Here is a 23,710-nt window from a genome sequence, read left to right as displayed (position 1 = left end):
TAAGGCAAGAGGTTTCATCAGATAGTCTTTTTTTTTTTTAAACAATTTTGCCAATAAACAGGTAAAAAAATACAGGAGTGAGTCTAACTTCCCAGTGTAAGATCACTAGCATTCTTTACTACATTATTCCCCATATGTTAACCACATTCTTACCCATGTATGAATGGCTATTTGTGAAGTGTCTGATAATTTCAGAGGAGAGAACTTGTATCTATTAAAAGCCTACCATGTACCAGACAGAGTGCTGGGTGCTTTTTGTATGCAATCTCTTTTATATTTTTAAAGGTTTAAAAAAATTAATTAGTTTATTTTTGGCTACACTGAGTCTTTGTTGCTGCGCATGGGCTTTCCCTAGCTGAGATAAGTGGGAGCTACTCTTCGTTGCTGTGCATAGGTTTCTCATTGCAGTGGCTTCTCTTATTGTGGAGCATAGGCTTTAGGCGTGTGGGCCTCAGTAGTTGCGATGCATGGGCTTAGCTGCCCTGCCGCATTTGGAATCTTCCTGGACCATAACAAACCATTGTTAACTTGCCTGAAGTCACAGAATAGGTTAGTGACAGAATCAAGATTGGGACCACTTTTGCCTTCCAAGCTCATCTGCATGATCTTACGTTGTTCTCTAGAAGTTGAGACCTCATGGATGTTTGCACAAAATCTCAGAAGAGTTCACTGGTAATGCAAATCTTTGACACGAGTCTGAATGCTCCTGAAAGGATTGGGTTTTTTCTTTCTTTCTTTCTGTTTTTTGTCTTCACTGCGTGGCATGTGGGATCTTAGTTCCCCGACCAGGGATCAAACCCATGCCCCCTGCAGTGGAAGCCTGGTGTCTTAACTACTGGACCACCAGGGAAGTCCCAGATTGGGTCTTTTTATATCCCAAGTGTCTAGCCCAACCTCTGGCACATAGTAGATCCTCAGTCAATATTTGTTGAATTAAATTCAGTTGCTCGTATAGGCTTGGTCTATTTGATAATGTTTCTGCTAGGTTCCTGGGTACATTTGAAAGTTATGTCTGACCTTGAAAACCACGGTGATCTTACTTTTGATTTTGACTGGATGACACTGAGTGTTGGCAAATGAAAAAAGTGACATTACATTCAGACATGGGAAGCATTAAAGAATCAGTGAGATTCTGAATACAAATCTTAACAAAATAGATATGAGAGGGATAAAGAAAGATACAACACTGTTTCTGGGAAACATGGATAGTTTTTTTTTTTTTTTAATTTCTGCTCTATTTCCAGATAGATTTAGACACTCAGTTGTCCTGCCTGAACTGTTCTGTTGTTCTTGGTGGCTTCCAATCCTGAAACACAAGACTATATTTTTCACCAGTAAGTCTGCTATGGTTCCACAACCTAAAACATTGTACATTATTCTCATTCATATATGAATTTGACAAATGTGGATCAGAAAACTATCAGGACTCAGAGGAAAGGCAGAATTGAATGATGGCCCTTTCCCCCTAATTGGCAAGTATTAGCAGTGTTCTTGACCTTGACCTTGAATGTGACTGTTTGGCTGATAACATGCTACCTGGTGAAAATCAGAGTATTTTTCATATTGTGATATTTTTAAGAAATTATCTTTATTTTTCATTGTTTACCTAGACATGCCAATGAATATTTAGGCCACATTTTGAGCAAAAACTCACAAGGTGTTTGTTTGTTTTCCAAACTTCACGTGTGTACACAAACAACACAATTTTAAGGGTTTGCATATAAGAACAAAGCATAAGAAATATAGTGAGATACAAGCTCATAACCAATGTTCAAATCAGTGAGCAGATCTGATTCAATATGAGAAAAGTTTATAAGACAAGTCTGTGGTTTGTAGGAAGCACTATCTGGTGACGGTGTTGCAGGACACGATCCACGTCCCATTGCGGGAAGCCTTAGACAGGTAGAAACAGAGCAGGATGTTCACTCGGCCTATCAGGGAGCGATGGGGAGGTCAGTGTTTCAGGAAAAAGCGTCTGACTGTTCGCGGGTGCTGTAAAAAAAGGAAAAGCAGGCTTTGCCCATCAGGCCTGGCAGTGATATCTATTCTCTCTTTTGATTTTAACTTTACCTGAACCCTTTGATTCCTTTCTTCTCAAGCATTGAAGGAATTAAACTTGGGAAGTTAGCAAGTGACGATCCAGGGACTAAGAGGAAAAAAAAAATGTGAAGATAAAGTCCCCAGATGATCCAACAGCTGTGTCTTAACTAGTAATCACACTCTTTCTATTGAAATATTGCAAGACAGCCACCAGTAGGCAGGAAAAAAGAAAACAAACGTTTTCACTTTTTTTTTTTAACAAAAAAATGGATCTAGGAACTCATATGGTTGAAGGAAGGAGACAAATGTAACTAGTTTATGCATCACATCTCATTTTGCTTCAGATTTTTATTGTACTAGTAGCGGCTTCATAGGCTTAACTGTTAGATATTTGGTAGTTTTCTCTGTGAGTTCTTCTTTAAGACCTAAAATACTTGTGTCCTATAAATTTGAAACTATGAAAAATGCCTCCAGTCTTATTTATTTAAATTATGATATAAATATTGTTTAAACAAGGTTCATTTCCTAAACTCAAAGGAGAGGCTCCATTAGCTAAAACAGTGTCTTCTTCCTTATCTTTCCTGTATCTTCCCCAGTAATTGCTTTCTTTGATTTGATCTCATGAAAATTAGAAATAGACTACTCAAAAGTCCTCTGCGTCACCAAACCAAAATAAGCGAATTTGGAAGCAGAAATACATTCAATGCGTTCTCTTTTGAGGACTCACCAAGCTAAGAGCTTCAGAGTATTAAAGCCATAAAGAATCGTGTCAGTTCATAGTTATTACAAGAAAAAAAAAAAACAACCAAAAAACAAACCCAAAGTTAGTGTTAATTTTTCACAACTTCCCTTCTTACCCATATCAATAATTTCAATTTATTATCCACCCATTTCATGAGGTTTTCACACTTTCTTTAGGACCTTCTGACCATCTCTCCTACTTTAATGAAACTACAACCAACTTTCCAATTCACCCTAAACCTTAACTCTGCAAGCCTCGGTCTTTCTGCAGGAACTTAATACAACCCAGTCAAGTTTCTCACATTTCATTTGTATGTTAGGAGGAAAAAAAGAGTTGCACTTGGGTAATGAGAGTTAGCTGAGGTTCTATCAGCTTGTGAAACAGCTTGATAGTAGCAGAAACAATCATATTATTCTCCCCACTACCACACAGTTGAAGATAAAAAGAAAGGGGGCACTGCCAATTTTCACGTAACATTAGTTATGCTGGAACTTCTAAAGAAAAGGTTCAGTGAGTGGAGTTTAGCTGACTAGAGAAGAATGCTGTAACAAATTGACTTTCCAGCCAAGTGTCTGCAGAAAAAATGGCAACAAAATACCAAGGTGACTCTGCTAGTAGAGTCGTAATTAACCACAGTAACCTGCGAGGAAGGTAAACTCTACCAGACAATGGAAATATTTTCTTTCCTTAAATGATGTTAATGTCTCCTAAACAGTTGGGTAGTTCATATGAAATGAAAGAAAAAGAAAAATCCAGTTACTATTAACACCAAAGAAATTCACGCCAACCATAAACCAAACGTGCTTTGGTACTACAGCCAGAACAGGTGATGGGGTTATAGGGGAGCAGGGAAGTCCCTGATGGTTAGCTGACAGGGTTGTGGAAGGTTGGTGAGACCTGCCAGGTGTCCCGTGAGGCTGACACAGCACCATGTCCGTGACAGGAGCTGTAGAAACACACGCTAATCAGCTGGCTTGTTAAAACAGAGTGCAACATCGCTGTGCTGAAAGTGACTTCAGGCTTGCTCAAGGGTCTTGTTCATCTGAGGAAACCATGCTTGGTGCCATAGATTAGACACTATGGTCTCAAGCGGAATGCATGTGAAGTTTCCAGATTATTTCCTCAAAGACTTTATTCAGTTTTGGTTTGTGACCTTAGCTGGAAAGCATCAAGATGGACATGGGTAGGCAGTTCAGAAGGACATCTGTGAGGATTTAAGTTGGGCAGCTTTCAGAAGATGAAAAGGTGTTTAAAGTTAAGGCCTTTATCTTCAAACAATAGTATATTAATAAACTCTATACCATATTTACAAATGCATTCTCTTGTATTAAAACTAACAGTATTCTGTTCACAGTGCCATTGTTTATACAGGTAGCAATCCCATAATACTCATGTATTTTGGCATGGGAATCAGTAGCGCTTGATATTTACAGAAGATGTACAGGTGTGAAAATAAACATGTCACTGAATCTGAGTTATTGATAAAAGACAGATTGACTAATGGTGCAAAGGAATGAACTGTACAGCCCCTTCCCCTCGCATAGGATAGGAAACGTGGTTTCTTAAATTGAGAAGATGCCAAATCTCTGACCCAAAGTGGCATGGAGTCCGTAACAAAACAATGAACCCCCTGTTCACGTTTGGGTACGTGATTATCACGTTGAATAATCTTTGTCCAGAGTTTTAGATCCGTTGTCTAGTGCACAAAATAGAAAAGTTAAAAAGATTTATTATTATTTTATAATAATAATTATTATTAAAATAGAAGGTACTTTCTCTAACACTCTCTCGTTTGTGCTCTTGCACTTAAGACCAATATCCTTGGAGTTCCAAATATGCTGGTGTTTGTGTCATGCAGATCGGCAGTCCGATGGCCAAGGCTAAAATGCTCTGGACTCAGGAATGCCACCCGTCACAGTGTGACCCAGGGCCAGAAGGGCCATAGCAAGAGCACCTCTTTCTTACTCCCTAGTCTTCTCCAGGGCCAAGCTGGTCCCTGGAATCAGCTCCCTCATCGTGGAATGGAGTTGCTCATTTCGGCAGCTAATGCTGAGGTGACGGATGGCTTCTGTACACTTGGGAAAAGGAGAGAGGCAGGTGAGTGGGAGGAGGGTGGACTCCGAAGAGCTCCTGGATGATGTCCAGAGAGGGGCCGGCTTGATCAGCAAGAGCCCCCCGAAGCATCCGCCCTCCCAGAGGCCTCTGCGCAAGGAGGCTGTCAATCTCAGTGTGCAGAGCAGGGTGCAGGCCTGGCGGGCCCTACGGGCTGTCGCCTTCGGTCACAGTCTGCTCCTCGTCCTCAGTCCCTGGGCCTTTGTGGTCCGGGCTGCCGTCACCACTGCTTCTGTGCTGTTTGGGCAACAGGCTCTTCCACTGGGCTTTGTTGTGCGCGAGATGGCTTAGCATGCTCTCAGACAGGGTGCTGTGTCCTGTGAAGTGGGCCCATTCCCGGAAGAGGGGCTCCACGATGTAGGTCATGAAACCTGGAACAGGCAAGGCCAACGTCATCACCAGTAGGGCAGTAAGACCACTTCTTCTTCCCTCACACACAATTGGGCTCATGATGTACTCGGCCCAAGGGGTATGGAAGCCCGAAAGATGTGGTCCCTGCCCTCAGCCTAGGAGCATAAGGTAAGTCACCTTAGGCTTGGCATTTAATCTCTCTATGCCTCTGTTTTTGCATTTGTAAAGAGGAGTTAAGAAGGGTACCAAACCCATAGAGTTGTTAGGACAATGAAACAACACATGTGAAATGCTTAGAAAGTTCCTGGCACATTGCAAACACTCAATAAATGTTGGCTATTACTATTTGAAGAAGATCCACTGGAGAAGGGATTGGCTACCCACTCCAGTATTCTTGGGCTTCCCCCTTGGTTCAGCTGGTAAAGAATCCGCCTTTAATGCGGGAGACCTGAGTTTGATCCTTGGGTTGGGTAGATCCTCTGGAGAAGGGAAAGGCTACCCGCTCTAGTATTCTGGCCTAGAGAACTCCATGGACTGTATAGTCCATGGGGTCATAAAGAGTCGACATGACTGAGCCACTTTCACTTTCATTTGAAGAAGGATAAAGACATATAAGGAAAAAAGTTAACAAAGAAATGAGCTAGAACTAAGGAAGGTGGCTGAGGGAGGGGAAGAAAGGGAAAGTGATACCAGGAAGCCACACATTGTTGATTTAGACCATCTGAAGAGTTCATTCATACATTTACCCCGGAGATATTTCTTCAGGATTATTGTTTCACATTTTTGTCTTACTTTCAATTATATTAAGCAAAATAAAAGTTCATTCATCTTCAAAACAGATTTTTACCTGCATAAAAGTTCTGCTTGAATGATGAGATAAGATGGGTTGATATGAGACTTCTTTGTTAGCATGTCTGTTCTCTTAATTATTTTAGCTTTGTTAAACTTTTTAATCATGTCTCACTGTTAATGTGCTTTCCATATTAAGCATGATTTATTAAAGCAAAGGTAATTTCCAGTCTAGGTTGGAATTATTGGGTTCATCACAAACTTGGATATATTTAGGTTTGATTGTATTTCCCTTGAAATGTTGGTATTGGGAGAAGGGGACTTCTGTGGTATGGGGAGAGGCAAGTTTTTTCAGCATAATGAAATCTTCCGACAAGTATCCCTGTATGTTTATAGGCATGCGAATTATAAGGCTTGACTGGATTATTTTTTTATTGGACAAACAGCCGATATTTAGCCTTTGAGGATGCTCTGGAGATGAGAAAAGGATACGTTGATTCTAAATGTTAGTATATGTGTCTGCATTCTCTTATTAGATGTGAAATATGATTTAAATATTATAAGATGATGTTAGATAACCTGATTCTAAGGAGCAAAAAGTTAAGCTAGCGACTTACTGTGTACATTTTGATAAGGTTATGTAAGGAGGCAGACAATTAAGATTTCATTTTAGAATGTTCTTGCTTGCTATTCTAGACTACCTCCATATCTAATTTTGAATATCTTGCATCTTAAGAGATATTAGATATTATATATCTAAAAAGATAGCCTGCAATATTGTTATACTATTCTGAAGTTTAAGGTGTGAATATTTACCAGGTTTACCCTAAGTATTAAAAAGTTACAAATCCCACACTCAAAAATCCAGTACTTAAAACTTCAGCTCATTTTTTTCCTGAAATTACTCTGGAGTTGCATCTCTATATTTCTACTCATTAGATATAAAGACCTCTCATAGGATATAGGAGAGTGATTTTGAAGTCTGAATAGACACCATGAGGCAGTTTTTCTCATGAAGCAAAGCTTCTGCAGGATTAAATTTGAGGCTGTTCCACAGGTTCCACTGTATTTGTGCAAACTGACTCAGATGGTAAAGAATCTGCCTGCAATGCGGGAAACCCAGGTTTGATCCCTGGGTTGGGAAGAGCCCCTGGAGAAGGAAATGACGACCCACTCCAGTATTCTTGCCTGGAGAATCCCATGGACAGAGGAGCTTGGTAGGCTACAGTCCATGGGACTGCAAAGAGATGGACACGACTGAGCAACTAACACGTTCACATTCACCCTCTTCTACTAAGTGATGTAGAGCTTGACTTTGTGGGGACATTGTCCTCCTGAAGGGGTACAGGTAGGGGAGGGGAGAAATGATGGCCTCAGAGTTAATAAGGATTAAAGAAAGCCTCTTTTTCTTCATCTTTCTAGCTTTTTTTTTTTTAATGGCTTACAAGATCTTAATTCCCCAACCAGGGATTGAACCTGGGCCCCAGGCAGTGAGACTGACGAGTCCTAACCATTCGATTGCCAGGGAATTCCTATCTCCTTATCTTTCTATGAAAGTGAAAGTGTTAGTCACTCAGTTGGGTCTGACTCTTTGTGACCCCATGGACTACAGCCCTCCAGGCATCTCTGTCCATGGGATTTCTGAGGCAAGAATACTGGAATGGGTTGCCATTTCCTTCTCCAGGGGATCTTTTTGATCCAGGGATTGATCCAGGCCTCCCTCCTTGCAGGCAAATTCTTTACACTTGGAAACAGCAGGAAAGCCCATATTCATATAGGTTTCACCAATTTGAGATTCATTTGATTTAGCACCTTCTTTTTGAAAGGCAGAATTTGATGGGAGAGGGGAGGAAGGTGGGTGAGGGGTGGATATTAAATCCTTGTTTCACTTGGGTAAATATAAATTACTTAAAAAGAATCAGATCGAAGCCTGAGATGGCACTCAGGAAATCCTCATTGTGAATTGGGAAAGGAAAAAGAGAGGACATTTTTAGCCCCAAGGGAATCAGGACAGAGGAACTACCTGCATTATTCACACCCACTGGAAAAATATTTGTTTGGGAGGCTGGAGCCCACAGCTCCCATTAGACTCTGTTTATCTATCTGGGTTTTTCTAGTTTAGCCTGATATGCCCCTGCACACCACCCTTCCCAGCCTTGAACCTACAGAGCTAGGAGATGTGGAATGGAGACAGGAAGATTTATCTGCTGAGGGTTGTTTTATAATTACTCTTTCTCTTTATTACTGGTGTGCTGGTGTAGCATCCAGGGGATTTTCCTATGCACTCAATCCTCATCCCATTTTAAAAACAGGTATCTATGGTAACCACATTTTCCTGAGCTGAAAATCAGGACATATGATCTGACAAAATAAGTGTGTTCTCATGACAACAAGAGAATAGAATCTCCGAAATCAAATCTGTCTTGCAAATCCAGGTTGTGTGCTTAACAATGTGAGTGCTTTTCTCTGGGGGCTGAAAATGTCTTTAACAGGTGCCTGGCAAATTCCTTTCTAACCAGAGTTTAACAAACTGGGTCCCGGGATTAGGATTTGGGTCAGGGTCTATTTCCTTTGAATCACATCTGCAGAATTTCCAACCAGATACAGCATTAGATCCAAGGAGGCTGAGGTTGTATTTCTGTTGATACTGCTGCCCTTCGCCCTCCCCAGCAATTCTGTAGCTTTCTCTGCCCTGGATTCTTCCTGGGTTTTGCTTTTTATAACAACACCCCTCTCCCCCTTTTCAGGTGAAGGAATCAGTTTAATTGTAAACAAAACATAACAATATTAAGGGCAATTGGGAAAAAATTATCCATAATTTCAGTGTTCCAATATATCTATTTTAATATTTGCATATTCCCTTCAGATTTTTAAAAACTAGATTAATTGTGTTCCTATTTCCTTAGGTTGACTTTGCAACTCTTTTGTGAGACTATGGATTCAATTTGACCCTCAGTAATTGGAAGCATATCATTCTAACTGCCTGGTTTTCTCAATTTTCAGCTGATCTTTTTGGGTGGCCCGTGCCCTCTCAATCTCCAGGCACTGAGCCTTGAGCCTTGCCAAGGTTTGCTGCACTCTTAAGGCAGTTCTGTCTGAACTGTCTTAAGGCAGTTAAGAAAAATTTAAACTGGTACATGTCAGGGCTATAGTTGATAAGTAGAAGAGTTCAAGTTCTGAGTTTGGTTTTAACTGGAGGAAACTGCAAGGAAAAGAAAGACTTGCTTTAAATGTAGATGGAATTGGTAGAGTGTTTAAAGAAGTGAGAGAAACGAATAGTTATTTTAAAGGAATTAGTGTTACAGTTTAACACTTTATTGAAACTGACACTTGAGAGTGTGGCCATAAGAGAACAAGACTGAAAATAACATATTGAAGTGAAGAAGCATGGGACCTCACGTCACATGTGTTTCTGGGCCTGAGTCTGGGGACCCAGCCTTTGGAATTATGCATTGAGGATGAAGGGTAGTGACCAAAATGGAAGGATCCGAAACTATAGATTTTCCACGTTTCAAGGCCTAAAGAGAGTGTGAGCTAATCTGAACTTCAGCAGCCAATAATTGATTCTTGTTACTTTCCTTCATTTGGTTTTGATTCAATTCTAAACAACAAAGTTAATACAAGTTGTTTATTAAGGGTCTATAACAAAGACTTTACCCTATTTTTCATCTCAATTGATAATTATTTAGTAGATAGGTCATGACTAGAATGTTTATTTGGATTCAGTTATTCAAAGGGGCATTGATTAGTTCGGATCTTTCAAAAGCTGTGTGTAGACCTTCTTTGTGACTCTTGGCCGAGGTGCCAAAATTATTCATTTAAAATTACAATTGAGTTCAACTCACCAATTTGTATACTAGGGATTGAATCTTTCTGTTGATTGCAAAGAGGACTGATTTCCAGTTCAAATTTCTGTTCAAGATCACCTAAGAAGAAAGAAGAAGAAACACATTGGTAATGTAGAATTTGAAATTTTTAATGGTCTAGTTGGAAGGAGTTACCTGGGAATTACTGCTTCTTGCCTTGTTGCTAGGAATGCTCTAGCAATGACTGACTCTGCCCTGCTCTGGTAATTTCTGTGAAAATTTAAAATATCAGAGTATCAATGATCATTTACAATAGGCTCATTGTTAATAGGTACACTCTGGGATTAGAATAAACTTTTGAACAAAACTTTATAAAAACAGGAAAATGAATAGCCAATTTCCTAATATGAGATGGAAGTTCTGGTTTGAGGTTGCAGATTAAGAAAACAGGTTTTATGTTTTTCCCTCCTTTCACTCTGCCTGACCCTCATCTGGTTTCACCTGAACAACCAGGAATAATAAGTAGGCAGGAAACAAGGAAGAGGAACTGTTAATAGAAAGATCTCATATGAGAGTATCTCTAGAGCTACAAAATTAATCAAAATACAGATCTGATTCTTTCATTCTGACTCCTTAGAATTTTACTTAGTATAACTAAAAGTTAAATGAAGTGTAAAGGTCAGGATGATCTTTTTTTTTTTAACTTTATATTTTTTCCTGGGATATAGGCGATTAGCAATGTTGTGATAGTTTCAGATGAACAGTGAAGGGGCTCAGTCATACATATACATGTAAGGATGATGTTTCTTTATAATGCCTGTCAGCTAGAAGACCAAAGGAGAAATACATCATGCAAAGCTTGATCAAAATACTTTATCGATTCTTCCTGAAGGTGAAAAATTGTGGGTAATTTTCTCATTGGGAAAAACAATCTGGTTCATCAGTAGAGAAGCTGGTTCTCAGAACCACCAGCTGAATTCACAGCTGTGAATGCACCCCTCTAAACTAGAGGAGAAAGACACATATATTTATACCATGTTTACTGTATGTCAGGCACAGTTCTAAGCATTTTACCTGTTTAATTAATGTAATCCTCATAACAAGCTCATATAACCCCCATTTTACAAGATGTGGAAATTGAGATGAAGCATAGAGAAGTCTGTTGACTCAAGTCCTTCTGCCAGTGAGGAGGGGAGCCTAAATTCTACTGCTGGAAGTATGGCTTCAGAAGGTCTCACTTAGCCACGGGGCCACAGTCTTTTGAGATGCCACATTTCCGTCATTTTCTCTGACTGCAGCCATGGCTGCCATGGTCTCCAGGGCCATGGCGATTCTCAAAACCGATGTGAGGAAATCACTCTGGCTTAATCTGAGGGGTTTAGGGAAGCCAGGTGATAACAGCCTTGAGAGGACAGGTATGACACCATTTAATATCAAAATCAATTCTCCTCAAGTTGATTTCACTCCTTCCCCACTGAGCTCCATTAATAGGGATTTTTCAGCTAAACATGACACTTGGAGGGAAGTTTCTCTTCCTTCTACGCTCTGTATTGAGGCAGCAAATCTCATTTATTTCTCTGTTGAAATATCTCTTTTCCCTGGTTTCATTCTAGTCTGGCTTCTTTCTTTTTTCAAATTGAAGAATAGTTGATTTACAATATTAAATGAGTTACAGGTGTACAACACAGTGATTCAATAATTTTACAGATTATATCCCATTTAAAGTTATTATAAAATATTGGCTATTTCCTATGTTGTACATTACATCATTATATCTTATTCACTTCATACTTAGTAGTTTTTAACCTCCTGATCCTCTACTACTGTCTTGCCCCTTCCTCTCCCCTCTCCCAGCTGGTAGCCTCTAGTTCTCTGTATCTGTGAATCTGTTTCTGTTCTCTTTTTTATTTTCATTCACTTGTTTTATTTTTTAGATTTTATATATCAATGAAAACATACAGTATTTATCTCTTCCTGTTTGACTTATTTCACTAAGCATGGCACCCTCCAGGTTTATCCATGTTTTCACAAATGCAAAAATTTCATTCTTTTTTATGACTGAGTGGTATTCCACTGTGGACTTCCCTGGTGGTTCAGCGATAAAGAATCCGCCTGCCAAGGCAGGAGATGTGGGTTTGATCCCTGGGTCAGGAAGATCCTCTGGAGAAGGAAATGGCAACCTACTCCAGTATTCTTGCCTGGGAAATTCCTGGCAGGCTACAGCCCATTGAGTTGCAAAGAGTCAGACACGACTTAGGGACTAAACAACAACAACAACTGAAGTATTCCATTTTATATATATATATATATGTATATATATACATATATATATATATACACATACATATATATATATAGGCTTCCCTGGTAGCTCAGTGGTAAAGAATCTGCCTGCAATGCAGGAGACTCTGGTTTGATCCCTGGGTCAGGAAGATCCCCTGGAGGAGGGCATATTGATCCACTCTAGTATTCTTGCCTGGAGAATCCCATGGACAGAGGAGCCTGGTGGGCTACAGTCCATAGGGTTGCAAAGAGTTGGACACGACTGAAGTGACTGAACACACACACACACATACATATACATATCTCACATCTTAATCTGGTTTCTTAAAAACTCATTCTTATTTTCTGCTTCTTAGCTAGTTTCTTTAGTATTGCTTCTGCTTCAACTACATATGTTGCCCTAATTGCACTTTCTAAGATGACTCCCATTGTCATTGTCTCCACTTCAGCCTGGTATACAGGGGCCTCAACAGATCCTCTTATTCTTACCTTCTCTGGAACCAAACTGGTCTATAAGGCACAGGGATGGTCCCTTCCCCAGGCCTCTTCCCATTTCCACTCCTCTCTATCCAGCTCAGTGGGACTTTCTGCAATGATGGTTATATTCTCTCCACTGCCCACTATAGTAGCCCTTTGAAATAAGACTAATAAAACTGAGGAACTAAATTTTACATTTAATCAAATTAATTTAAATTTAATGGCCACATGTGCCTTGTGTCTATCCTACTAGACAGTGCCGTCACTACACATCCTTTAATACCCAGCTCAGATTCTCCCATCCTTAGCACTAGATTTTCTCCTGTGACCTCCTCCATGAGAGGATTTTCTTCCAGTTGGATCATTTATTCTTTTAACTATTTCAATGGATTTATAAAGCACTCTATATTTCAGACACTTTGTTAATCAATGTAGAAAATACAGTGAGGAAAATTGCAGTTTCTCTCCTCCAGGAACTTTACTAATTAGTATTTTGAGCTTGTGAGACATTAACTTTAATTCTTTGTCTCCTTCAGGACACCCCCAATGGAGCTTTGCACATAGGAAAATCACAGCTTTGCTGAGGATTAGACAAGGCTGGAAACAGATGTTCAATGAAAACTTCTGGGAATCTTGGTTGACTGAAAAGATACCAATATGTTGTTACCATAGGACAGGAATTTTACTCTTTTTGAGTCATTGAGAGGAAGAGGATGAATGATGTTTGAGTTCTAATATCTGTTCTGAGAATTTAATACTGTCTCCCTAATTCATGGAATCATCTTTCTTTCTCTCTCTGTCCTCATCCTTGATTTTTGGGCTTTTCCTTTGCTCAACATCACGAATCATCAAAGATATTTTGGCAGGAATTGTTAGCAGTCTGTGGAAACCCAAATCCTAAATGGAAAGCTGGAAGAAGATTAATCAAAATGATACAAATAGTGCTTTATAGAATTTCTAAAAAAAAAATTCAGTATGGAGGACAAGCAGTTTGGATAACCAGAGAGTCTAGTCTTCTCTTAAATAAGCCAAACTTCTGCTAGATCATATGGCTATTAATTAAAAAGGACCCGACATACCGTCTGTACTTTCCTTTCTCTGCCAGGAGACATGATATGGAGTAAAGTATATGAAAGCTTGTCCTTAGAGATCAGAGTCACAAATATTCTAGGTTGTTCTATCTTTTAATGCTACTTGTTGTTTAGTCACTAAGTTGTGTCCAACTCTTTGCAAGCCCATGGACTGTAGCCTGCCAGGCTCCTGTGTCCTTGGAATTTTCCAGGCAAGAATACTGGAGTGGGTTGCCATTTCTTTCTCCAGGGAATCTTTCCGACTCAGGGATGGAACCTACGTCCCTTGCCTTGGCAGGCTGGTTCTTTACTACTGAGCCACCAGGGAACCCCTAGGACAAATTTTTGCAAAGGCATCTTACAGATTACCTTTATTGGTTGATTCCATTTACTCCACTTAGCTAAAACAACTTTGATTCACCAGCTCTGTATGCCTTGCCATCTGCCCAAGAGACATGATCCCTGCCCCAAGCAGCTCATAATCCAGAGAGTGTAAGATAAGTAAATGAAAGGGTTAAACTCCAATCAGTGTCAACAAGAACACATGATTGAGTCAAAACCAAGAGCGACAAGGTGGCATCTTTTCTCTGTCCCATTGTTTGACATCCAAGGATGAAGATCCTAGCCCTTCTCTCATTGGGCTATTTCAATATTTTCTATATTTTATAGTAAAGTATTTATCTTATCTAATCTAACCTCCCTTCTCTAAGTTCATCATATTTCCTTTTGTTTTTCCCTCAGTGGTGATCTTGTAACATAGGGCAACTAGAAGTGACCTTTTTTGATTACTAACCACTCATACTCATTTGAAGTGAAATTGGACAGAACGGATGCTACATGAGTGCTTTTACCCAAGGGAAAGAGATGGGGAGCAGAGCCTTCTGGCCCCATGTGAACCCAATCTGCTCTGTTTTGTCTTCTGTCTTTGGGACCATCTCAATGTCTTTGACTCATCTTTCTACTGAGGCATCTCCAAAAGGCTTGCTGTTGCTACTTGACCTCCCCACAGAGCTGGTATGTGGGACACTTCAGGCTTTATTTGTTCTCAGCCTCTCAGACCTGAGCCTGTCACTAACATCAGGGCACTGTTGTGCCTGAAAAAACATCCTGAGCACTGAAACCAGGCCTGAAGAAACAAGCTGTATTTAAATGCCAAGATCCCACCCAACGTCCAGATTCTGCTGCTAATTCATTGCCTTACTTCTGAATGAGGTTAACCTCTTAAAAATTATACCCTAACTTGGGACCATTTGTCTTTTCACAATATATATACACGAGAGGATGAACTCTGACTAAATATGCTCGATTTCTTTATTCACTTTAAGAAAACAAGGGAGAGAAATACAAAAAAAGTCCAAGTCCTTCTGTCAGAGTGGAAAACATTGACCCCAAATGGCATTTAGCTTTTAAGCCATGCTCAGCTCATTAACATGAAGGTCAGAGTAAAAGTCAAACTGTCCTCTTATATCCACAGAGAAAAACCATGAAAATTATCTATATCCCTCTATTGCTCATGTGACTGTACCTCATTACTACCTGTTTCCATAGTAAGTCAACTTATTTATTTTTAAATTATTTCCAAAAAGGGCCAGATGGTGTGCAAAAGGTTTAAAGAGAAAAGTGGGGATAATAAGAGTTGATGAAATAACAAATGTGATGATAGACGATCCATTTCCTGTTTTATTAGGATAAACGCCCAAAAGGAGAGGGGGGTGATGAACACTCAGCAACTGGATCCCTACTAACCTTGCCTGTAGAATTCTTCGCAGACCCTTTCACTCCATTGTTTGCTCATCTCCCAGATTCTACAAGGATTGCAAATGTCAGCACACTTCAAGGCAATCTGAGAAATGACAGGGCAGGGAGAGACGGTCAAAGGACAATCCTTGAGCAGCAAATGTACCCCAAGCCCAAGGGCGGTCAGACCTGCCCTTCGACCTCACGGTACCAAGCCCATATTTACAGAGGCCTCTCTGACGTGCCTCTTCAGGAAACAGCACTTATTCACCACTGCACAAAACCTTCATTCAGAACTCCCACTTTATAGCAGTGAGAAGGAGAGAAGAGTCACCGACCAAGGACATGGGGCTTCCTGGAGGGGACCTGGAGTGGGCAGGCCAAGGAAAGCCGTGGCCTGGCTCCTTCTGTTGCTCCACCCCTCATGGGCAGGGAGGCCACAGGGCCCCCAACCAGGCTCGAGTGAGATCACTGGGACCTCACCTCACAGTGACCACATTGGCCAACTCCATACATCACTTAAACTATGTGTGTTTGCATTTACATGGCCGTATCTGTGTGTGTCAGCAAGCTCAGACTGCCAGCCAGGGAGCTAAGCCATATCAAGCCCAGGAGTGTTTGCTTGCCAGAGATGAGTTTGGGCCTTCTCGGCTTGCCTCACACAGTTCTGCATCTGGGATGCCAGCTTTTGTCAGGGATGCTGACCCTCGGAGGGGTCCCTTGAATTTCCAAAGAAGCAGGTTCTCCCTCTTAACAAACAAATGCTGAGAAACCACCGCCTAGATGGGCTTCTGGTGGTGTGCCCTCCATCAGCAAGGTCTGCTGGTTTTGACCTAATTCTTTGGGATCATAGAACTGCTAGCAGTTTTGGGGGCTGGGAGAGCCTGGGTCATATTAAGCTGCAAACTTGGTTGGCTCTTTATTTCCAGGTGAATGGGGGTACCAGTACTTGTTAGAGGAGGTCAGGGGCAGAAGCCCCCTCCATTTTCTGCCCTTTAGGGATTAATGGGTGTTAGCGAGATTTCCTTTTGGAATGCAAGTGTCCAGGCCAAATCTTTCAGCTACTCAAAAGACTTGAATCTCTAAAATCAGATGTCGGTGGTACCCAGGGGCTAGAAGTCTACTTTGGGAAGAAAGAAGGAGGGAGATTCAGTTTTACAGCTGGGAGGGGGGAATTTCTTGAAAAGGATAGAGCAGTTGGATAACTTCAGAAGGCAGCCTGAAGGCATGGAAGGGAAAAGACTGTATAGTTTAGTCTCCCACTTGCCATTTCCCTGGTTAAAGCTGGTCTATCTAGATGCATCCAGGATCCACTCAGTCAGTCCTTTGTGCCAAAAGGAAAGAAGGAAGATGAGAGAAAATGGAAGATCAAGCAAAAGGCTCTGGTTTGGATACCAGGTCAGACTTCTGCTTCCAAGATCCACTTCTCCCCTGCACTTCACAAATGGCTTCTTGCCATGGAAGGAAGCAGAAAGTGTTGCGCTTGATATGATTCCGTTCATTCAATTAAACAAAATCATTTGTTTATTGGTGCCTGATAATGGTAAGACTAGGTAAATATTTTTGAGCTTCAGATGAATATATGAGTTTAGGTTGTAAAAAGAAGTCAAGCAAGATTTAATAGGCTTGAGGTAAAGGAAAGATACTCATTTCTCAATTTTTGTTAGTACTATAGTTAATATAATATACTTTTGTATTAAAGGAATAGTTTTAGACATTGCAGAAGTATGATAGTGATCAACATTACATCAAGCCACAAAATGTGGTAAATTCTTACTGCATGCAACTACCCAGGGGGGCTACTTTGTGGTGAAGCAGATACCAAACAAGGAAAAATGAGATATTATCAACCTACTGACATGAAACCCGGATTTTTTTTACTTGCTTGGAAACCACTTAAAAATTTCATGTGTCTCAAGGTTTTTAATAAACTAGGTCACTGTTCTAGCTTATACCATGGGGAATACTCTTTCTCAGATGTGCTAAAATGATTGATTGTATCCTTAGTGTTTTATAGCAAGGATAATGATGTCTTATTGTTGTTGTTGTTGTTTACCTGAAGCATAAAGTGCCTGTCGTGTACATCCTCCAGTCTTAGGTCTTTATTGTGGAGGTGAGCTTTCAATCTGGTCAAAAATTCATTCTGTCTGTTGATGTCTGTTGCCAAGATCAAGGAGCCCAGCTGCTGTTCAATATCCTGTCTGCATCCACAAGAATGAAAGAGAAAACACACACACAAAGCAAATCCTTTTGAGCAGAGTGGTTGATTCTTTCATCATCAGGTGGCTTGTTTTCTTATTTCTCCCTCTGATACTGTTCATTACAGAGCGTCCTGGTCCCTTGCAGCCTAAGTGTGATTCTCTCACCCACCATCATTCTGTCCTTGGATGGGAGGTATGCCGAGGACTGAACAGAGTGATTGAAACCTTGGGTGAACAAAGTTGTGGCAGTTTATACATTCCCACAGCTCCTATGGGTGGCAAGATCGGAAGCCAACTAGAAATGTATGCTTGAAGGAGGTCACAAAGACTCACAGAATCACTGGCATTTGGATTGTGCTTTTTAATAGCACTCACACCAACTCAAACCTTAAGACTTGCATGGGGAGAGAAAGGGTATAATAATAGTAATGAAGCCAATAATAGTGACCGATTCTGTGGAGTGGAAAGATCCATCAAGGGAGCAAGATGGATAGGCTGGAAAGAGATACTGGAACTTACAAAAGAGTCACAGTAGATTAAGGTACCATTAAAAAACAGTGTTCAAGCAATATATTGGTCAACAAATGGTATACAGACAGTGGGACGTTTTGGAAAAGTAAACCAAATTAGGGCTTTCCTCATATATGGAAAGTAACCAATGGGAGGAAAATCCATATCTATTTTTAAAATTCACCTTTAAAAGTGAAGTGTGTTTAGATAGAGTGCACAGAACATACACAAACAGTTTAAGGGATAAATTACAAAATAAACATCTTACAATCAATGCCTAGGCCAAGATCTGCCAGGTCAAGAGATCCCAGAAAGTCCTCATTGTGTCTCTCATCCAAACCCACTTCCCCTCAACCCCTGAAGCAACTACTATCTTGACTTTTGTTTTAATAATTTCCTTGCTATTGATAATAATTTTACCACCTATGCATGCATGCCTAAATATTATGGTTTAACTTTAACTGCTTGTTCACTTTAAGTTATGTGGTAAGTATCAGTTTGTGACTTGCTTTTTTTAGCTTAATATATTTTTAAAGGTCAGTTAAGTTGATGTGTGAGCTGTTGTTCATCCTTTTTCATGATTAGATTATATGCCAATGTAGGACTGTACTTATCTGTTCTACTTTTGATGATCACTTGAGTAGTTTCTAGTTTTTGACTACTATGAAAAAAATGACACAATAAATACCATTACATACCTCCAATTATACATTTGTAAAGTTTCTCTAGGGACTATGTCCAGGAATAAAATTATTGGATCACAGAGTATGTTCATCTTCAATTTCTTAGATATTGCTGATTATTTTCAAAATAATGTATAAATTTACATTCCAAGCAGTAATACATGAGCTCATTGCTTTACTTTTTTTTTTTTTTGCCAATTTGCCAATATCATGCAACTCACTGTCATTTTAATATGAATTGCCTTGATTACTAATGAGGTTGGACATATATTCATATGTTTATTGGTCATTTCTATTTCTTTTTTTGTGAAATTTCTTTTAGTCTTTACCTACTAGGGCATTACTGGGACAAATCTGGTTTGACAAAAGAACAAATCATTTTGTTCTTTCCTGTCTCTTTCTCTTTCCTTCCCTTCTCCTTTTCTCTTTCTTTGGCTTCCTTGTCCTTCACCTCCTCATTTCTCCTCCAAACTTGATTTTTTACTCTAGACTTTAGTTCATTTTGTACTTAATTCTTTCAATCTTTGCAATATATTGTTTTCATAAAAGGCATGAATTTTTATTCCCTGTATGAGGATTGATTTTATTTGGTTCCAGTGGGTAAAGTGTTATCAGAATTGAAGTTCTTTCCATGAATTTCACATTCCTCTGGGTGCTAGGAAACAGCATAAATAGGAGCAGAGGGCCAGGGGTAAACCAGTATGCCAAGAGCATCCTGCTGCTCGGCCAGGAGACACCACGGGGCCCTTGACCTTGGTGCCCCTCTGGAAGATGGTACAGGAATCTATTTACTTGTTCCTGCCTAGCTACTTCGGGTTCTGTGCATTAATGAAACAGATAGGAATTGGTGGTGGCCTTGGAAGATAGTGCAGAGGCTAAATTAAGGCCAATATGGTGCAGCAGCTAAACTGAGGCCAGATGGAGATGAGGCCGTGGTCTTGGATTTAGTAGACCTCAGCCTAAACATCCAGCCTAACAAATAGTGGACCAGGAAACTAGGATTTCCACTTCTGTTTTAAATGCAAGAAACATAGGTAAATTCCTGGTGGAAAAAAAATGGCTGGGGCCCATTCAGTCACTTAACAAAAGATGTTTTAGAACAGAATTTCTGACTTCTCCTTTTACTAAAATTGGCAATGACAAAATACCCTTTATTGAACGAGGCTTCAGTCTCGCTTGGGAACTCCTGTGTTCCTTCTTGATAAATATTTATTATTTGGATCTACACAGGAGGACAATTTTGCTAACATAAAAGACAGGAGTTTGGCAAAGCACAGCACTGAGGCCAAAGAGTGTGAAAGCTGAGAACTGTTTATTATCTCTTTTCCTGACATTAGGTCCTACACTCTCCAGGCCCTTTCAGAGCTCACAGAGGGACTCTGGTTTCTGGGTTGCTGTAACTGACACCACATGTCCTCTGATAGGCGGCTAAGGGAGTGTGGGCCGGAAGCACTGCTGGCTGGCTCCCTGCCATTCACCCCGGGGGTCTCAAGCCCGAGAGCACATGGCTTATCTCTAACGTGTGGACATCGGTATGTTTCATCTCTAGGTCACTTACGTCATTTCCTTTGGCAAGTGAGCCAGAAGCCTTGATTCTCGAAGCATGCCGATTGTAGATCGCCAGTGGTGATTCTCCAGCACAGACATATTCTAGAAAGAAAGAAAATTAAAACTATAAATGGGGGAGCAGCCAGATACTGATCTCTCTTGCTGAACACAGCTTTGTGGAGGCCAATATTTTCTCTCCGGCCAGTTCATACCTGAGGACACAGAGGCAGAGCAGAAATGAAACACAAAACAACTGCAGGTCTATTCTCAAGGCTATAGTAATCATGGGGGAGTGGCAAGACCCTGCTGCCCCTCCAGTGGAGGGCTGAATGAGGGTCTATTTCTAGCAGCAGCAGTCCTGCCTCTGCCCCTATTTTTGAAAACTCCTTCAGGTAATACTCATTGTAGAAGAAAGAAAGAGAGGCAGTAAAAATATGTAGTAATGGATACCCTAGGGCTATGTGCATAATATAATCCAAAATCATACTACTCAACCAAACAGAGGCTGGACTCACAGCTGCTGCTATGATCTGTGCCCTGCCCATTATCAAAACTGGGAAGAACCTGTTGGGCAGCTGGTGACATATGCAAACTCCTGAATCCCAGTCAATAGATTTGTGGTGATTAATTATTGTGGATACTAAAGTCTAAGAACCACTGTCAATAATCTTTGTGACCAGTATAATGGCACTTAGCCCATTAAGTCTGGGTTTGAATCTACAGTTGTTTTCTTCTTCAACTATCTTGATATTTCTTTCTTTGTGAGAACCTCTGTTATGTTCAGTCTCTCTGTTGACCTTAAATGTGCTGCTTGTCTGAACATTTGCTAACCATTTAAATAATGACTATTTATAACAACCTATTGTGTTCTATTCTAAATTAGCAAACAGTATGGCCTTACCACTGATTTCATTCACAGAGAATAAAACTCTTCTAGTCTCCAGGAAATCTTTTTCCTTTATTTTCTTATTTGTTTATTTATTCATCACTTCTTGGCCTTTTGACTAACATTAAGAGACTATTCATTCTTCACTTTCTTTCAAGTTTACATTTTTAAACATAAAAATATATAGGAAGATAACATTTATTAAAACTGAAGTTAAGTTGCCAACATACAGAAAGAAACAACCTAAATGTTCATCAACAGATAAATGGATTAAGAAGACGTGGTATAATGGAATATTACTCAGCCATAAAAAAGAATGATGTTGTACCATTTGCAAGAAGATGGGTGGATTTGGAAGGCATTAAATGGCAACCCACTCCAGTACTCTTGCCTAGAGAATCCTATGGACATAGGAGCCTGGCAGGCTACAGTCCATGGTGTCACAAAAGTTGGACATGAATTAGTGACTAAACTATCCTAAGTGAAGGACTTCTGCAGTGGCTCGGAAGTAAAAAATCCGCCTGCAATGCAGGAGACTTGGGGTTTGATCCCTGGGTTTGGAAGAGCCCCTGGAAAAGGAAATGATAACCCACTCCAATATTCTTGCCTGGACAGAGAAGTCTGATGGACTACAGTCCATGGGGTCACAAGAGTTGGACATGTTTTAGCAACTAAACCACCACCACCACCACCACCATCCTAAGTCAAATGAGACAAAGACAGATACTGTAAAATATCACTTATATGTGAAATCTAAAAAAAATAACAACAAACTAATGAATAAAAAAATAAACAGACTCATAGGGAATAACCTAGTGGTTACCAATGAGAATAACCTAATGGTTACCATCAACAGATGGTCAACACCAAAATCAGATTGATGATATTCTTTGCAGCCAAACATGGAGAAACTCTACACAGTCAGCAAAAATAAGACCAGGAGCTGACTGTGGCTCAGATCATGAACCCTTATTGCTAAATTCAGACTTAAATTGAAGAAAGTAGGGAAAACCACTAGACCATTCAGGTATGACCTAAATCAAATCCCTTATGATTATACAGTAGAAGTGAGAAATAGATTTAAGGGACTAGATCTGATAGAGTGCCTGATGAACTACAGACAGAGGTTCATGACATTGTACAGGAGGCAGGGATCAAGACCATCCCCAAGTAAAAGAAGTGCAAAAAGCAAAATGGCTGTCTGAGGAGGCCTTACAAATAGCTGTGAAAAGAAGAGTAGTGAAAAGCAAAGGAGAAAAGGAAAGATATACCCATTTGAATGCAGAATTCCAAAGAATAGCAAGAAGAGATAATAAAGCCTTCCTCAGTGAACAGTGCTAAGAAATTGAGGAAAACAATAGAATGGGAAAGACTAGAGATCTCTTCAAGAAAATTAGAGATACCAAGGGAACATTTCATGCAAAGATGGGCTCAATAAAGGACAGAAATGGTAGGGACTTAACAGAAGCAGAAGATATTAAGAAGAGGTGGCAAGAATACACAGAAGAACTGTACAAAAAAGATCTTCACGACCCAGATAATCACGATGGTGTGATCACTCACATTCACCTAGAGCCAGACATCCTGGAATGTGAAGTCAAGTGGGCCTTGGGAAGCATCACTACGAACAAAGCTAGTGGAAGGGATGGAATTCCAGTTGAGCTATTTCAAATCCTAAAAGATGATGCTGTGGAAGTGCTGCACTCAATATGCCAGCAAATTTGGAAAACTCAGCAGTGGCCACAGGACTGGAAAAGATCAGTTTTCATTCCAATCCCAAAGAAAGGCAATGCCAAAGAATGTTCAAACTACCACACAATTGCACTCATCTCACATGCTAGTAAAGTAATGCTCAAAATTCTTCAAGCCAGGCTTCAGCAACACATGAACCGTGAACTTCTAGATGTTCAAGCTGGTTTTAGAAAAGGCAGAGGAACCAGAGGTGAAATCACCAACATCTGCTGGAAAAAAACATCAAAATATGATGCTAACATCATTGAAAAAGCAAGACAGTTCCAGAAAAACATCTATTTCTGCTTTATTGACTATGCCAAAGCCTTTGACTGGGTAGATCACAATAAATGGTGGAAAATTCTGAAAGAGATGGGAATACCAGACCACCTGACCTGCCTCTTGAGAAATCTGTATGCAGGTCAGGAAGCAACAGTTAGAACTGGACATGGAACAACAGACTGGTTCCAAATAGGAAAAGGAGTACCTCAAGGCTGTATATTGTCACCCTGCTTATTTAACTTATATGCAGAGTACATCATGAGAAATGCTGGGCTGGAGGAAGCACAAGTTGGAATCAAGATTGCCGGAAGAAATATCAATAACCTCAGATATGCAGATGACACCACCCTTATGGCAGAAAGTGAAGAAGAACTAAAGAGCCTCTTGATGAAAGTGAAAGAGGAGAGTGAAAAAGTTGGCTTAAAACTTAACATTCAGAAAACAAAGATCATGGCATCTGGT

General features: G+C 40.2%; 1 protein-coding gene across 3 annotated transcripts in view; it reads right to left on the bottom strand.

Moving 5' to 3' along the window:
* Positions 1 to 1,566: 1,566 nt before the first annotated feature.
* The window catches only part of PDE7B (phosphodiesterase 7B), a 357,194-nt gene continuing 335,050 nt past the window's right edge, over positions 1,567 to 23,710 (bottom strand). For all 3 annotated transcript variants that reach the window (XM_040239308.1, XM_040239309.1, XM_040239307.1), the window contains 5 exons: positions 20,360 to 20,451; positions 17,464 to 17,608; positions 15,417 to 15,513; positions 9,880 to 9,960; positions 1,567 to 5,265 (listed from right to left, as the gene is read on the bottom strand). In XM_040239308.1, the coding sequence (XP_040095242.1) occupies positions 5,042 to 5,265; positions 9,880 to 9,960; positions 15,417 to 15,513; positions 17,464 to 17,608; positions 20,360 to 20,451 (639 nt within the window). In that variant the 3' untranslated portion in view covers positions 1,567 to 5,041. The remainder of the gene's footprint in view (positions 5,266 to 9,879; positions 9,961 to 15,416; positions 15,514 to 17,463; positions 17,609 to 20,359; positions 20,452 to 23,710) is intronic.

This window comes from Oryx dammah, unplaced genomic scaffold (genome assembly GCF_014754425.2).
Source record: "Oryx dammah isolate SB20612 unplaced genomic scaffold, SCBI_Odam_1.1 HiC_scaffold_4, whole genome shotgun sequence".
Classification (NCBI taxonomy): domain Eukaryota; kingdom Metazoa; phylum Chordata; class Mammalia; order Artiodactyla; family Bovidae; genus Oryx; species Oryx dammah.
Note: the sequence above shows the minus strand (reverse complement) of the source record. Positions and strands in the feature narration are given on the sequence as shown.